Source organism: Pygocentrus nattereri, chromosome 9 (assembly GCF_015220715.1).
Source record: "Pygocentrus nattereri isolate fPygNat1 chromosome 9, fPygNat1.pri, whole genome shotgun sequence".
Taxonomy (NCBI): Eukaryota; Metazoa; Chordata; class Actinopteri; order Characiformes; family Serrasalmidae; genus Pygocentrus; species Pygocentrus nattereri.
Window position 1 is genome coordinate 20,286,019 of NC_051219.1, and position 17,627 is coordinate 20,303,645.

The window sequence follows — 17,627 nt, forward strand, 5'->3', positions numbered from 1 at the left end:
TAACAATACTGTAAAAAAGTAAACAATGCTGTATAGAAAGGGAGAGTGCCTTTTAAACGTCACCAAATAACGTCTATAAAACAAATTTATTGTGAAAAAAAATATTGAGTTATGTCTCAGAGACACAAATGGTGTACAAGTGACAAAATATAGCTAGCAAAAAAAAAAAATACTGGATTTGCAAACGTAAACCAAACCTTAATTTCAGTTGCATTTGCTTTCATGGGAGTGGGTGGAGTTAAAAGTTGTACTACAGCCAACCACCAGAGGGCATCAGAGACGTTTTGGCTTCACTTTTTACCCCAACATCCTAGATGAATAAATGTCTTCTTCTCCCTGCATTCTCAGAGCAACATAAAAGCATCGTAATTGTAATCATTGGAAAAGTTGCAGTGTGTTAAACCTGTGTTAAATCACATGCATTTTGAAAAGATGTATGCACATTTTCATTTCTACAGAATAAATCTAATAAATAATCCTACCTCTAATTACTCAAAGCATGAGTTACAACAGAGTTGATATAGTGGACAGGACAAATTAAAAGATTAGGGAGGAACAGCCAGTGGCAGTTGTTTATAAGCCTGTTGTTTGTTTATTTGTATAAGAAAACCTTTACATAATAAATAACCAATATCTCTCCATGGATGAGACCAGAGACCCTCCCTCTCCATAAACAGATATGGATCTCACCATCTGGTAAGGTACGCTGTTAATGTGGAAACACTGTGAAATATTGGTTATTACTCAGTGGAGTAATAATTTTCACCAGTTTCTGTATCAGTTTCTGCTTGGTAGCATTTAGTCCTTGGTTCAAAAATTTCAAGAACTTTGGATTACTGGATTTCATTCCATAACACCATAACAATCCCACATATACACTACATTGCCTTTCCACAAGGGTTAGGAGTGTGTTTATGGGAATTTTTGACCATTCTTCCAGAAGTGTATTTGTGGGGTCAGACACTGATGTTGGACAAGAAGGCTTGGCTTGCAGTCTCTGCTCTAATTCATCCCAAATGTGTTCTATCAGGTTGAGGTCAGGACTCTGTGCAGGCCAGTCAAGTTTTTCCACACCAAACTCATCCATGTCTTTATGGACCTTGCTTTGTGCAGTGGTACACAGTCATGTTGGAACAGTAAGGAGCCATCCTCAAACTGTTCCCACAAAGTTGAGAGCATGAAATTGTCCAAAATCTCTTGGTCTGCTGAAGCATTAAGAGTTCCTTTCACTGGAACTAAGGGGCTGAGCCCAACTCCTGAAAAACAACCCCACACCATAATCACCCCTCCACCAAACTTTACACCTGGCACAATGCAGTCAGACGAGTACCATTGCATTTGACTGCATTTGACGCTTTGCCTTTCGCTTGGTGATGTAAGACTTGGATGCAAGTCTTGACAAGCACACACAAGCTGTCTAAACGAATAGCGAGGACTATATTAGCACTGCATTCAGTCATCAACTGGCGCTGTTTCACTACACTCTTAAAAAAGATGGTTCTTCAAGGATTCCTTTGTAAATATGGTGGTTCTAACTTCTATTGTGTTGTTGTGCTAGAGTTCTGTCTTCATCTCGAGACCATAAGCTAGCGGTCTCTGTCTCGACCTCATTTGGACTCGGTCTAGGGGTAAGGTGGACTCGGAAATTGAGATAAATGGAAGCTAAACTATTACTGAGTATTCACAAAGATATACTGTGTGCACAATTATTAGGCAAGTGAGTATTTTGACCATATTATCATTTTTAGGAATATTTTCTAACTCCAAGCTGGATAAACTTGAATGCTTAATGGATTTAAGCATAGCAGGTGATGTGTATCTGTGTAATGAGGGAGGGTGTGGCCTAAGGAGGTCAACACCCTATATCAAAGTGTGCATAATTATTAGGCATCTTTTTTCTTTAGGCAAAATGGGCCAAAAAGATTGAACTGACTCTGAAAAGTTAAAAATTACCAAAAGTCTCTCAGAGGGATGCAGCACTCTTGAAATTGCTAAGATATTGGGCGTGATCACAGAACCATCAATCGTTTTGTTGCAAATAGTCAACAGGGTTGTAAGAAACGTGCTGAGAAGAAAAGACGCAAATTAACTGCCAAGGATTTGAGAAGAATCAAGTGTGAAGCTACCAGGAACCCATTATCTTCCAGTTCTGTCATATTCCAGAACTGCAACTTACCTGAAGTATCAAGAAGTACAAGATGTTCAGCGCTCAGAGACATGGCCAAGATAAGGAAGGCTGAAACCTGACCACCACTGAATAAGACACATAAGCTGAAGTGTCTAGACTGGTCCAAGAAGAATCTGAAGACAGATTTTTCAAAGGTTTTATCGACTGATTAAATGAGAGTGACTCTTGACGGACCAGATGGATGGGCCTGTGGCTGGATCAGTAAAGGGACAGAGCTCAACTTTGAGTCAGACGCCAGCAAGGTGGAGGTGGAGTACTGGTATGGTGGTATTATTAAAGATGAGCTGGTTGGACCTTTTCACACACACACACACACGTATGTATGTATGAAAATCAACAAAATATAGATTGACCATGGGCACCCAAACTTCTACAAATCTGGAATTTGAATTGTGTTCAAGTGTGTGTGTGTGTATATGTATGTATGTATGTATGTATGTATATATATATATATATATATATATATATATATATATATATATATATACTGCTCAAAAAAATAAAGGGAACACTCAAATAACACATCCTAGATCTGAATGAATGAAATATTCTCATTGAATACTTGGTCTGTACAAAGTTGAATGTGCTGACAACAAAATCACACAAAAATAATTAATGGAAATCAAATTTATAAACCAATGGAGGCCTGGATTTGGAGTCACACACAAAATTTAAGTGGAAACACACTACAGGCTGATCCAACTTTGATGTGATGTCCTTAAAACAAGTCAAAATGAGACTCAGTATTGTGTGTGGCCTCCACGTGCCTGTATGACCTCCCTACAACACCTGGGCATGCTCCTGATGAGGTGGCGGATGGTCTCCTGAGGGATCTCCTCCCAGACCTGGACTAAAGCATCCGCCAACTCCTGGACAGTCTGTGGTGCAATGTGGCGTTAGTGGATGGAGCGAGACATGATGTCCCAGATGTGCTCAATTGGATTCAGGTCTGGGGAACGGGCGGGCCAGTCCATAGCTTTAATGCCTTCATCTTGCAGGAACTGCTGACACACTCCTGACACATGAGGTCTAGCATTGTCCTGCATTAGGAGGAACCCAGGGCCAACCGCACCAGCATATGACCTCAGAAGGGGTCTGAGGATCTCATCTCGGTACCTATTGGCATTCAGGCTACCTGTGGCGAGGACATGGAGGGCTGTGCGGCCCTCCAAAGAAATGCCACCCCACACCATTACTGACCCACTGCCAAACCGGTCATGCTGAAGGATGTTGCAGGCAGCAGATCGCTCTCCATGGCGTCTCCAGACTCTGTCACGTCTGTCACGTGCTCAGTGTGAACCTGCTTTCATCTTTTCAATTCAGTGGCGAATTTGCCAATCTTAGTGATCTCTGGCAAATGCCAAGCATGGTGTCATACCATCCTTGTGGTGTCAGTTTCTAACCGTTTGTGCAGACACATGCACATTTGTGGCCTGCTGGAGGTCATTTTGCAGGGCTCTGGCAGTGCTCCTCCTGTTCCTCCTTACACAAAGGCAGAGGTAGCGGTCCTGCTGCTGGGTTGTTGCCCTCCTACGGCCTCCTCCATGTCTCCTGGTGTACTGGCCTGTCTTCTGGTAGTGCCTCCAGCCTCTGGACACTACGCTGACAGACACAGCAAACCTTCTTGCCACAGCTCGCATTGATGTGCCATCCTGGATGAGCTGCACTACCTGAGCCCGTCTCATGTTACCACGAGTGTGAAAGCACCACCAACATTCAAAAGTGACCAAAACATCAGCCAGAATGCAGATAGGTACTGAGAAGTGGTCTGTGGTCCCCACCTGCAGAACCACTCCTTTACTGAGTGTGTCTTGCTAATTGCCAATAATTTCCACCTGTTATCTATTCCATTTGCACAACAGCTGTAAAATTGATTCTCAATCAGTGTTGCTTCCTAACCGGTTTGATTTCACAGAAGTTTGATTTACTTGGAGTTATATTGTATTGTTTAAGTGTTCCCTTTATTTTTTTGAGCAGTATATGTATGTATGTATATATATATATATATATATATATATATATATATATGTGTGTGTGTGTGTGTGTGTGTGTGTGTGCGCGTGTGCGCGTGTACATGTGTGTGTATACTGGAATTTTTCTTTCCTAGTGTTTCCAGTGTTCAAGTAAATTAAGTATCAGACTTCAGTTTCAGCGTGCTTTTTAATTTATGGTTTGTTTGTGCCTGTCATGCTTGTCCTTATGCTTGTCAGCAGAAAACTCTCTCTCTCTCTCTCTCTCTCTCTCTCTCTCTCTCTCTCTCTCTCTCTCTCTCTCTCTTCCTATACACATATATATATATTACTCTTTCTTTCTTTCTTTATGTCAGTATTACACTTTAGGTTAGATGTAGACATAGCAGTACTCATAAATCCCACTCAAAAATCATATGTAACAAAAAAAAGTCTTTTGAGCTAGTTGTAAGAGCACAAGTTTGATGACCGCCAGCTGTTACAGTCTGCCACCAGCACATTTAATTTAATGAAGCATTTATAAGCCAAACTAGATACAGCATGGTGACTGCAAATAATAACAGGCTTCCTTAAGGAGACATTTAGAAATGATTAAGGACACTAATACTTTAGTATGTATTACCATACATGCCGAATTAAATAGCTTTGTTAAATTTAGTTTCCCTGGATGCTTAAGTCTGCACTCTACTGTGTATGAGGGAGTGGGTCTGGTTAAAAGGGCATTAGCTTTGCAGGCCCTGGCCTGTCATGATGAAAAATAAAAAAAAGTGAAAATAAATACACATTCAATACAGAGAACACACTTTTTAATACACAATTATTCTTTATTTGTTGAATTTAATGTATTGGAAAAAAATATTGTGCAGAATGTGGCCTGTGCAAATGCTAAACACAGAACACATGTAATTTTATTTTCTTAGTAGAAAAAAAAAAAGCACAAACTTTAGTAATAGCATTTTTCTGAAATACATTTTTTCTTATAATTCACTGAGTTTAACATAAAATGTAATGTGCCATAACTTTTCACAGGCCACATATTCTTAGCAAATAGTAATTGTGGATTAAAATGTGCAGAAGTGTGTTCCGAGTAGAAAATGAGAATTTGTTTTTTACTTTGAAAATCAACAAAATATAGTTTGGCCAGGGGCACCCAAACTTCTACAAATCTGGAATTTGGAAGTGTGTGTGTGTTTGTGTTTGTTTGTGTGTGTTTGTGTGTGTTTGTGTGTGTGTGTGTGTGTGTGTGTGTGTGTGTGTGTGTGTAGGAAAGAAAAATTCCAGTACAGTGTTTAGAGTGTTCAAGTAAATTAAGTATCAAAGTTCAGTTTCAGTGTGCTTTTTAATTTATGGTTTGTTTGTGCCTGCCTTATGCTTGTCAACAGAAAACTCTCTCAATATGCTGTGCCCCACTCCTAGTCTTTTTCTTGGTCACCTTCCCTGGTCTCCCTGCCCTCCACTCTGCATCCTGCCATCAGCCCCTAGCCTTGCTGACCATCAGCCCACACCTTTTCAGACTACTGAGTATATTAAGCTGGATACGCTTGGCTGAATTCCTCCAGTGGCCTCTGTCTTAATGAGGCCCAGAGACTACCCACTTTCCCCCATTTGTTAGATTGAGAGAGACAGCATGGCAGGTGCTGCACGCCCTTGGTCTGACTTCTGGGAGCACATCCTGTTATGTGTGTATCTCTTTATATTAAAAAAATAGTAAGTGATGCTCAATTTTTATATTTTATATTTATCCATCCATCCATCCATTTTCTAAGCCGCTTCTCCCTCAGGGTTGCGGGGGGGTGGTGGTGCTGGAGCCTATCCCAGCGGTTATCGGGCGGAAGGCAGGATACACCCTGTACAGGTCGCCAGTCCATCACAGGGCAGACACAGACAGTCACTCACACACACACCCAGGGGAAATATAGCATGTCCAATTGGCCTGACTGCATGTCTTTGGACAGTGGGAGGAAACCCGGAGAACCCGGAGGAAACCTATGCAGAAACATGCAAACTCCACACAGAGAGGACCCTGGTCACCCGGCCTGGGAATAGAACCCATGCCCTCCTCGCTGTGAGGCGACAGCGCTACCCACCACGCCTCCGTGCCACCCTCATTTTATATTTATATGAAAGTAAAACTAAAATAAAAGCAAGTCCAGGTTTCAAGAAGGAGATAAAAGTAAATATCAGTTAAGGGAGGCTAGATGATGATGCACTGGGTCTGTGGTCTTTGTTTTTTTGTTTTTTAAACCAGTAAATGTATTTATCACTTTTAATATATTGCATTAAGGAATGGGAAGCTCTACCCGTCTAATGATTCTGTTCGATTCTGATTCAAGGTGCCAAGAAGCGATTATAAAACGATTCTCAATGCATCGTTTTTTTTAAACAAAATTAAAAGTCCAGAAGGTGTCAAAAAGAGGGTAAAAGCAAATCAATTAAAGGAGACTAGAAGATGCTGCATTCGGTCTGTGGTCTTTTTTTTAAACCAATAAATAAGTTTATTACTTAGTTGTAGTGGATTTCTGCACATGGGAAAATGATGAATAGAAAATATAAATTTCAATATCCGAGTTCAGTTACCCTTTTTGTGTCTTGTGTCTTTAGCTATAGGACAGTAAAAATTCTTTGTCAGTACTTTCGGCTGGGGAAAAAAATGCTGTAACTGAATAACCGTAGTATGGCATTTGCCATGTGTGCACTCCTCATTGATAATTAAGTAAAATCATCTGATGCGTTTACATGCAGAGATTTTCACTAACCTGACAAAATTCATTCTGATTTATAGGTGTTACCATAACAACAAGCATCAGGTGAGCCCCGTGAGAGTGAGGTTTGAGTTGGTATTATAATTTGCTTTACGGCCATCCATCCTGCTAACTATTTTCAGGTCTTAGATTTTAAGCATATACTTCATCTCCTCTGCAGATAAGTTTCTTGCTCGCACCATGTTGAACATTATAAACTTCCATTATGAACATACTTAAACTCTCCCTTTGAGAAGGTGATCAGATACAGGCATGTAAATGACTATTGTTCTTATGTTTAACAGATTATTTACAGGATTACCCACTTTGTTCAATCGGATAGAAATTGTATATAGAACGGTCTTAGTCAGACTTGAGTTTGTTGTAATTGAGGTGTATACATGGACATATTCCCATTGAGCTGTTAGTCAGATTGTTAACGGATTATCAGGCTGCATGTACATCAGAATCCTTTATTGATCCCAGAGGGAAATTGCAGTTGTTACAGGTGCAACCATTTATGTAAAAGAATAAACACTTTAAGAATTTAAAACAAAGATAAAGAGAAATTTGCAATATGTACACGAGATTTAAGTTCCTATGAATATAGTAAAGTGGTAGTGACTGTGATAATAAATATTAAACATCTAGTATAATGCAGTTCAAATGATTGTCCCTCTGAGTTTTTGCACACAGTTATTATTATTGCACATATGAACAGTTTGGTATTGAGTTTTGCACAGATGAACCACACTTTGTGAATCAGACACTGAGGGAGGAGTTATAGAGTTTGATGGCCACAGGTAAGAATGACTTCCTGTGGCACTCTGTGGTGCATTTCGGTAGAATGAGTCTTGCACTGAATGAGCTCCTGTGTCTCATCACTGTGTCGTAGAGTGGGTGGGAGCCATTGTCCATAATGGCCTTAGACAGTGTCCTCCTCTCCGACACTGCCGTCAGCAGTGTCAAGTTTATTGTCAATATACACACCCAGATATTTGTAATCCGCCAGTGTCCACACTAACTCCCCTGATGGACACAGGGGTCACCGGCGCCTTGTCCCTTCTCAGGTTCACCACCTTTCCTTTGTCTTTATCACATTGAGCTGCAGGTGGTTCCACTCGCACCATGCGACAAAGTCCTTCACCGTCGCTCTGTACTCTTCCTCATCACCCTTGCTGATACATCCAACTATTGCAGAGTCATCAGAAAACTTCTGAAGGTGGCAAGTCTCTGTGCAGTAGCTGAAGTCTGTGGTGTAGACGGTGAAGAGGAAGGGAGAGGGAACAGTTCCTTTTGGAACTCCAGTGTTGCTGACCACTCTGTCTGACGCACACTGCTACTCATGTAGTCACACATGTGACTACTCCATGTGTTTGAGAAAGACAATCATCTTCTCATATTATCAACTACCAGATCCAAAACCAAATCTAGTACTCTTTTTACATTTGGATAATATTTTAATATCTGATTTAGGGTTGCAAAATGTGATATTGGCCTTTGAATTGTTGATATTGCAGGAGGCTATAATAGTATATAATAGTATAATAAGTGAGCACTATAGCAAATTACAGTGTTTTATTTTAATTGTGTGCCATTAATGTCCTAACTAAGGTTTTTTGCTAAATATCGGTATTGGTGGTTCATCTTTAATATATTGCGCATATATAATAAGTTTATCTTTAATATATTGCAAAGCTGAATTAAATTGCATTTTGTAGCAAAATAATTACATTTAATTGTGTCTGGTCTCAACAACCATAGTGACCACTAATTAGGGGTGGGAGGCTCTAGTCAACTTTCAGTTCAGTTTAATTTCGGTTCAGGGTGACAAGATTATAAAATGGCTCTCAAGGCGTATCATTTTTTGAAGTCTAGCCTAGATTATGATTTTTTTCTGTAATGTTAGTTTAGTTGAATTTGAATGCTTAAAGTATGCACTTTAAGTCTGTAGGCCTATTTTACTATCTAATGAATGAAACTACATTTTTGTTTGATCTTTTTTTCTTTGTTCTTTCATTTTTTTATCTCAAGTACATTAGAGTTTATTTTACAGTAGGGGAAGAACTGCTTACAGTCATATGCCAAAGTTTGAACACCCCAGTCAAATAATTGAAATTGAAAAAATAAGTGAAAACAAGTACACATCCTCTACAGAGAACACACTCATCACTCAATTGCTCATTTTCATCCACAGTAAATGTTTATTTACCAAAGTGAAGAGCATGCAACTGTTTTGCAGTATGTAAACTTAGTACATAAATAGAAACTATGCACAAAAATTTCTCAATCTGTTCCCTTATTTTTAGTTAATTTGACAAGGGTGCCCAAACGTTTGCATGTGGTTGTACTAGATAGTTTAGCTGATAAATTAAACAGAGAAATGTTGTGAATTGATTCAGAATCTTTCAAGAGAGAATTGTGGTGATGCTAAGAATCAGTTATTTTTCCCCACTGCTAGTATTAATGCAGTTGTTATGAATGCAATTAAGTTATCTCATATTGGACTACTGTCCTGATTTGCCCAGTAAAGGCATCCCTTTCTTTGCTAGATGTATAATTAGCCACATTTGGGAATAATTTCCCCACGTATATGTATTTTTTAACACATATACATACAATAACACAATATTCATTACAAAACCACTTGAATATCTCAGTTTCCTTTAGTGTCTTTCAGCTCTATTTTTAAATCATATTTAAATGCCTGCCCTAAAGTTGGCAGTGGGTGGTATATTGTTTCGTGCTGCAGGTGCTACACTGTGAGGAGAGAGTCTCTCTGGACCTTCTCCCACCATAGCCTTTGTTATCCTGGATGTGAAGAATCAGCCAGAGAAACTTTTAATCAGTGGCCACAGATTTGATAGAGCTCAGCTCAGTGAGGCTGTAGGCTTGAAATCATTCCATTTATTCTAATGTAAATCCCTCAAACCCCTTGCATTGGTGAATCCATATGTGACAGACTCAGGCAATGGTATGGAACTTAGGCTTGGCCATTGCTCTATCACGTATGTACTTCAGGGAAGCATGTGTAGAAAAGCTTCTTCTGAAAAACAGCAGGGGACAGAACCCAACCTTTTTTTGCATTTAAAGAAACTTAGGGTTTATGGCTCAGATGAACATTTCCAAAGCTTTTTAAATAAAGCTGGAAGATTTACCTTTTAGAGCCAATGTACTTCCTTATTTTCTTGTCAATTGCTTTGTTTCTGCAAATCCTTTTCAGTCTCAGCCTTTCTCTTTTTCTTGTCTATGCATTCTCCAGGCCTTTTCTTTTCTCTCTCCTGCAAAACTCTTCAGCCTCAAACCTCGGTTTCTGGGCATCTTTGCTACACAGTGACATTATTGATTTCATTTTCATATTGTTGCAGACCTGCAGCTGTAAACAACCTTGCCCTTCTTTCAGAAGTGAATTGATCCATGCTCTGTCAGCGTTAAAAGAAACCAATCAAAGCAGAGAACATTATCTTCCTTTTGAGGCATCTTTCATCCCTCTACCTCTTTCTTTTGTGTTCTGAAATAATGGCACTCACAATAGCAAATAACATCGAGCATAATGGTGAGTTTGTTGCCAGTGTAGATTCGAAAAGTTTTCTCAAAGTGGCATGCTGAAGTGGTCTGAGCCCAAAGTAGACTTATTGTTCAAGCAACACATTTACACAATATAGTACATCAGGAAAATTATCAGGAAAATGGCACGAAAAGCTTTTGGTGAATACACATTTTACATGGGGGAAAATGACCTTCAAATAAATTGATAGAAGGGCTCTTTTTATTTTTCAGTTTATTGTATGTGCTGTTCGTTGGAGAGAGGGTCAGAGCAAGCCTTGACAATAGTGGAGGGCACTTTACTGGTAATATATGGTCAGTTCAAAAAAAAGAAAAAGGTGTCTAGCACTACAGTATTTTACTCATGATAAACAGCACATAGTGCATTTACTGTTTGGACATGTGTATTAGTGTCTGAAACTTGCTTGAATAAAGATTTTTGAGTGACTTTTAATCATGTGTTAAAGTTGTTTTATTAAAGCCCTTTTTCTTTGTCTGACTATCTGACTGCTGCTAATTAGTTGAATGTGTAGGCTTAAGTTGGCATAGCACTATAATGGGTCTTTATAAGATCGTACATTTAGTTGGCTTTTTTCTGTTTTGGATGAGGGGATTGTTTAAGCATTTTCTTCTTTATGGTCTCATGAGATTCTCTCTCTCTCTCTATTCCTCATCTATGCTCCCTTCCTCCCTTGCCCTCTGGCTTTCACTGTTTCTTCCTTAGAGGGGCCCTTTGTGGTAGTTCTTTTTTTTCTGTAGAACATTAAGGAGTAAAAGGAACTGCAGATTTTAAAAACTCGTTGAAAGTACATACTACAAGCGTATTCTATTCTTCATACTACTTTCTGTGATTTACGTATATAGTGCTTTTTGCTTAAATTGTTAAATAGTTCTAAGAATACATTGAAGGAAAGGCTTTTGCTACATTGTTGGCTCGTGAATGGTTTGTATTGATAATTCTCTTGTAATTTTTATATCCCTACTTTCCTTGCGTCTTTCTTCACTTCTCCCTTTTCAGTTCCTCCCTCACTATTGTCTGTTTCTTGCGCTTTCAAATAGGGTATCGAACCCATTCCAAAGGCTCCATTTTGGCTCAGCTGTGCTGCATGCCTCATGAGCAGCAGCACAAAGCCCTGAAACTGCAGTCAGTAGGGAGCTGAGTGGCGACAGAATGGCCGACATGACCTTTCCACAGCAGCTCTGCAGTCGTGCCACCAAGCCTCGTCTCTGAAAATACCTGATAATGACACAGTCCACTTGGGTAGGCATTGTTCTGTTAAAAAAAAAAGAATCTATAAGCCTGGAATACTGGAAGTGTGCTTTCTCTTGCTCCTTTTTTTTTTTTTATGTTGTCATGGATTTCATAGTGGAGCGCAAGGTTGGAATGGTCGTGAAAAATTTATTTATTTTTTTTAAAAAACTCGGTCCTCCAGCTGGGATAAAAGTACACTTGGCCTGGTCGCCTTTTTTACGTTTTGCTTTGTTACCGCAAAGCATTCTGTGTGCAGTTTCCTGCTTGGCAGCGGAACAAGGCAGAACCTGCTGTCTGACTGGCCTCCAAAAGCACTGCCCTGCTTTTCATTCAATTGAACACATGAGGAAGACCTGCAAATTGTTTGTCCTGGCTGGAGCTCTGTTCACAGAGCCAGGTTTGAAGTGCCTCCACAGAACAAACTTCAAAGCCATCCTGTTTTTCTATGGTTATATGGTTAGACAGTATAGTAAGAATAAAACTGTCCCTTTACTGTTTTCCAGTTAATGGTGCTTTTCAAGGGAACCTAACCAGGCACCCCTCAGAGGAGAACAGAAATGGCTTCACAGAACAAGAAAGCGTGCACTCTGATCACAGGGATATTTTTCCCCTCTTCCCTCTTTTCCATCAGAGGTTGACGTTTGAGGAGAGCGTGCTTGTGAGCACTGATTGCCTGCCATCTATCTGATAAAAAAGATTTCCAATTCTGCAGAGTCTCAGCCCAAGAGTATAGGCCTGATCCTTATGTACGCTGCTTCTTTTAATGCCACTTATAACTGTAGAATTGCTCTAGTCACAAGCATTTCTTAGACGCTGAGACATCAGAGCAGTGTTGAATGCTCTTATCATCAGAGTTGAGATCGCAAAAGTTAATCACTGCCTTTGGACTGTGTGATTAAAATGAATGGGAGTAATACAAACAACAGGCATAACTGGATTTAATTCAGTGAGATGAGCTATGCAGAAAATGTCTGTTATTTTAATGCTACTTCAATATGTGATTTAATTCAGTTCTTTTCACTTCTTTTTAATTTTATTTTTACAGCACTTCTTATAGAAGACATAAAAAGTAGCTTTACGCAAATGTGGATCCAGACCACATATATGATAATAAGTTATATTTATGTTCCTCCATCAGCTGCCCTGCATGCCTGGTTGAGTGACTATGTACAGTCATATACATGAGTCAAGTTTGAACAGTCTTGCTCCAGTGTTTTGTTATTTTTCTAAGTGAAAATAACTTGACCTATCCTCTACATGGAATAAACACAAAAATAGTATTTTCTCCTAGTTTGTGTGTACAATTTCTATTTATCTAGTAATTTAGTTCTTTAAGTTTAACATATTGGAAAAAGCTTAGCCCTCTAGACACATGAGGTAATACAGAAGTAATCATTTTTGAGGTTAAGCATTGAAGAGGCAGTATTGTTTTCTGAATGGCAGAAAATGGTAAAGGTTATGCATATATTTTTTTTCCTCATGTCAGTGCCCTGTCACTTTGGACAAGATGTAGAGGCTTGAGCTCGCAAAGAGGGCAATCAGTTATAATCTGTTGACGTTCAGTCCCCAGTCCACATCTATTCTGTGTTTTTGTAGTGCAATATTGATCTTTCTTTTGAATTCTGTGGTTGGTTTCCCTCCAAGTGTAGTAACCATATCCCACTGCCTGTGTGTCCGCTCCTTTTATAGAGCATGAAAGCGCTGTCTTCACAAATGCAGTCTGTGATGTGGAATATATTTGCCTGTATATACTGCATGTGTTGAAAATGAATGATTTTTTTGATGGAAAGGGGCAGATAAGAAGTTAGTGAGAGAGAGTGAAGTTTTCAGGTGTTGCTCTGTGCCTGAACTGTGTGTGTTTGTCTCCCCTGGCTGTTTTCTGTGCTCTTGGCTGAACCGAGTTCAAAAAGAACTCCCTCTCGACCTTGTTTGTTTGTCTTATTTGATCATTCTTCATCCTTTTTTCCTCTGCTCACTGTCTGTTCAGGCATGACAGCTAGCTGCTGCAGCTGCTGCCTGCTTTAAAATTGGCTCAGGCTGAGGAGTTGCTGAATTGTATCCTGGATGTTTATTTACTTTTATGTCTATGTTGTTGCAAATGCAACCCATGGAGCGTATTGACAATTTGTCTTAAAATGGATATTTAGTGTTTCTGTTCTCTCTCTCATTTTGGTGTGTGTGCGTGCGCGTGCGTGCGTGTGTGCATGTGCGTGTGCACGTGTGTGCACGTGTGTGTGTGTGTGGTTCTGTCGATGTTCAGGAGGGGTCATTGATTTCTTTGATTTGGACTCTCTCTGCCCTACTTCTCTCCATGTGTCTTAACCTCACACCACTACCTCCTGCGGCTGGTCAATATCCCGCATTGCCACAGCTCAATGCAGTCCAAGTTTCTCAGGTACCAATGTACCCACATTAATTATCCTCATAACCCTTCTTTCTTCAACAGTGAGCCCCATGCTTGATCTAAGAGGTCCTCCAACAGTAATTGTTATTTGAATCTCTTCAAACACAGGGCAAGACCGCTTTTTAAAGACACCTTTGCTGCCATTCACTCAAGTAAAACACATCAGTTCTATTGTGTGGCCCATGTTAGTAGTTTATGGCTCTTTCACGCTGATTTCACTTGGGAGCAACTCCTGGAATGAATTGACAGTTTCATATTATGCTCAAACTCCATGACAGTACAGTCCATGTACTGTGATGGGAATGAGAGTTGATTTCCTCAATCCAATTTGTCTCTAGTTCTCTCCATGTTACTCTAGCTGTGCCTGCATTCTAAAATGGTGGAGGATGCACACAACCCCTCTGGTGCGTATGAACTTTGATGCTCCATCACAGAACTCTGACACAGTTGGACCATGTGAAAGCCTAACTAAATCAGAATGACAGCTACCATCTATAACCCCCTCAACTGCAGCACAAACGCTACAGGCAGGATGAGGCTCAGTAGGGATTTGTTCAAACAAAATTTTCTGAGCCACTGAATGCACCTCTGCATTCAAAAGGAAAGTAGAATGTTTATTTTGTCATTTAAGATTTAAATGTGAAACGTGTGTGAAAAATGGACCTGGTTCTCTCCACACCCTGCTGTGCCACTTTTCTTGATTACCTCTGCTATAATCACAAGTTTATTGACATCTATTTATGTATCTAGCTCTGGAATTGAGAATTGAGAATTCCCTTTCATTTGCTTCAGCCATTCTTATTTGCTCCCTTTCTCTCTTCTGCTCACCCTCTATTTTTCTTTCTTTTGTCCTCCCTGGTACACACCACTTTAGTAATGTATAGCAACTAGTGAATGGCTGTTAAAGGCCCTGACCTTTAGGGGTGATGATTATACTGGGAGAGGATGCCCTTCTCCTCACTTGTATGGGTGGCATTCCATGTACATCATCCCAGATGCTAGGGCTTTGTTCATGTAGCTAGTCCTCCTGGTTTACACTCTGGCTTGGATGCAAGAAGGCGTAAATTTGCCTTAGTGCAGACACTGAATGTGCTCATAATGCTTCTAAAATCAATGTTTAGTTATAGTACTCATGTGAATTCTGCGTCCTACACACAGCCCAGTAGTCAAAACACTTATGATAAAAAATTTCTTTTTATTGCACGAAAACAGTTTTGAGGGTAAATCTGTAGAAATATCTTTGACTGCTGTTAAAATTCACAGATGTTGCTATGGGAATGCTGGGGGAATGTGAGGATGTGACTAAAAGCATATTCTATTGAACCTGTCTAACTACATAAGAGAACCATATTTTTACCCCACATTACTACGTGCCCTACTCGTCATACAGTACATGTTGTAGAAGTATCCATTGCTAAAATAGATGTTTACTGCTCACACAGTTTCTCCTTTAAGAAGCATTGCCAATAAACATTCTGGAGCAGCCATACATAAGCCATTAGGACACCATGCCCAGTACTTCCTCTTCAAATGTTGGCTAGAAGTATATTAAGTTGCCCCACATTGAGCTCTGAAGCAAGGGATTTACATTCTTTGGAGTAATAGAGCACTATGTAATAACGTTCAGTTGGACTGCTAGATGTGATTGGGAAGAAATCGTTCAAAATCAGTAAGTGACTTCACTAAAGCTCTTATGGAAAAATGCAATTAAATCCTCGCAATAATCTTCCAAGTACAATGTGCCTTCCCACAAGAGTAGAGGCTGTTACTGTAGTAAGGGGGCAGGGGGGTAAATTCCCTATTAATACCCTTGATTTCAGGGGAAATGTTGGAAGAGCAGATATAAACTTCTGGACATGGATGACATGGAGAAATCATTTTTAAATTTCTTCCAAGCAGATGCCTCATAAACTGGTCTTGTGCACCCCCCCCCCTTTTTTTTCTTTCTTTTTTTTTTTTTTTTTTTTTAAGAAGAATAGATCCTGTTTGTGTCTGAAACCTGGTGCAAAAGAGTGCATCTGGCTCTCTGTGTTGGGTTTCAGTAGCTTTCACTCCTACTATTCGTTTGGTTTATCTGGATAAAATCTCATTCTCGGTCTAGTTCTGTCTGTATTCAAGATGAAATCAATAGACAGTACTTTTCTTCTAACCATTGCCTTAGTGACACAGTGGTGCATTCTGAGTAGTTTTGAGTCTTGTGTGGCCAGTCCCATAAGGGTCAGTGTGTGAGTTCACATTGCTGCTCTGGATGAATGGTTTTGAAAGGAAGTGAATGAACTGATGATCTATTGTCAGAGCCTCTCTGAGCCTTCTCTCACCCCTTCTATTTGTGCTGTATTGATTTGGTGAACTACTGTGAGTTCACCTGGATGTCATAGCCTTTACCCTGCACAAGCATACAAGTATGTGAATTCTTCAGGTAGGGCCAGCATTATTAACATGTTTTTTGTTTTCTGCTCCTGAAACAAATGCTCTGGGCTTAATCCTTAGGGGACAACAATCAAGATTCAAAATACAAGGTTTTTATTTCCTTCATACAACAGGTGCTTGACAGGAATGCATAACTGTTTAGCTGTACCCAGTAGTAGTAAAATAATTAAATAATAAATGCCAAGGCGGAATAGATATTATGATAGTTTTTTACATTAGTGCTGTTGTTGCTTTGTGTATTAGATGTTGTTAGAAAGACAATTCTTTTATTATCAGGTGAACAATAGAACATTGCATTTTTTTCCCCCAAAGTGTACAGATTTTAACTTTCACATTTTTTTTTTCACTTTGCAAAATGTTTTCTGGCTGGTGAATAGAATGAAACTCAAGACTGAAATTGGAAGTTGATATTGATAAATTGTATTACAGTTTAAAACTGAACATGACTCATTATTACTTAACCTGTTTTATGAAATCAATTTTTCTGTGAGTTGTGTTTGCCTAAACCTAAGTTTAATTCAAAGGAAATGTTTTCCCCTGATTTTCAAATTAATTCTCTTTCTCTCTTTCTTATTTTTTGTCTCTCTCTCTCTCTCTCACACACACAGAATCTGTTGGTGAATCGAGGATGAGGAGGACTCCAACTTGTCAGCAGCAGTGCCACTCTGTTCCCTTTCTCTTATCAGTGTGCGGGCACTGAAGCACTGCTTTGTCGCCAGCATGCCTTCTTTTCTTTTCTGTTTCCTTACCATATAATCTTACATTTTTAAGTTGCACTATTATGTACATGCCACATTTGACAGGGTGTAATGAATACTTTTACCTGTAAGAAAACTGAGAGTGGGTGTTACAAACGCAAGTCTTGAATTTTATAAGCGCATACTCAGGAAATTCTGGCCATTTATTTATCAGGATTGTATTTACTCCATGTATGCTTATATATCATCTTACACTATATTGCCAAAAGTATTCAGGCACCCTTCCAAATCATTGAATTCAGGTGTCCCAATAATTTTCATGGCCACAGGTGTATAAAACCAAGCCCCTAGGTATGCAGACTGCTTCTACAAACATTTGTGAAAGAATGGGTCGCTCT

At 39.5% G+C, this 17,627-nt stretch overlaps 1 protein-coding gene across 3 annotated transcripts in view; it reads left to right on the forward strand.

The window, feature by feature from the left end:
• chchd6a (coiled-coil-helix-coiled-coil-helix domain containing 6a) overlaps positions 1-17,599 on the forward strand; it is a 99,563-nt gene extending 81,964 nt beyond the window's left edge. For all 3 annotated transcript variants that reach the window (XM_017694164.2, XM_037541121.1, XM_037541122.1), the window contains one exon: positions 17,140-17,599. In XM_017694164.2, coding sequence (XP_017549653.1) covers positions 17,140-17,163 — 24 coding nt within the window. In that variant the 3' untranslated portion in view covers positions 17,164-17,599. The remainder of the gene's footprint in view (positions 1-17,139) is intronic.
• The last annotated feature ends 28 nt before the right edge of the window (positions 17,600-17,627 follow it).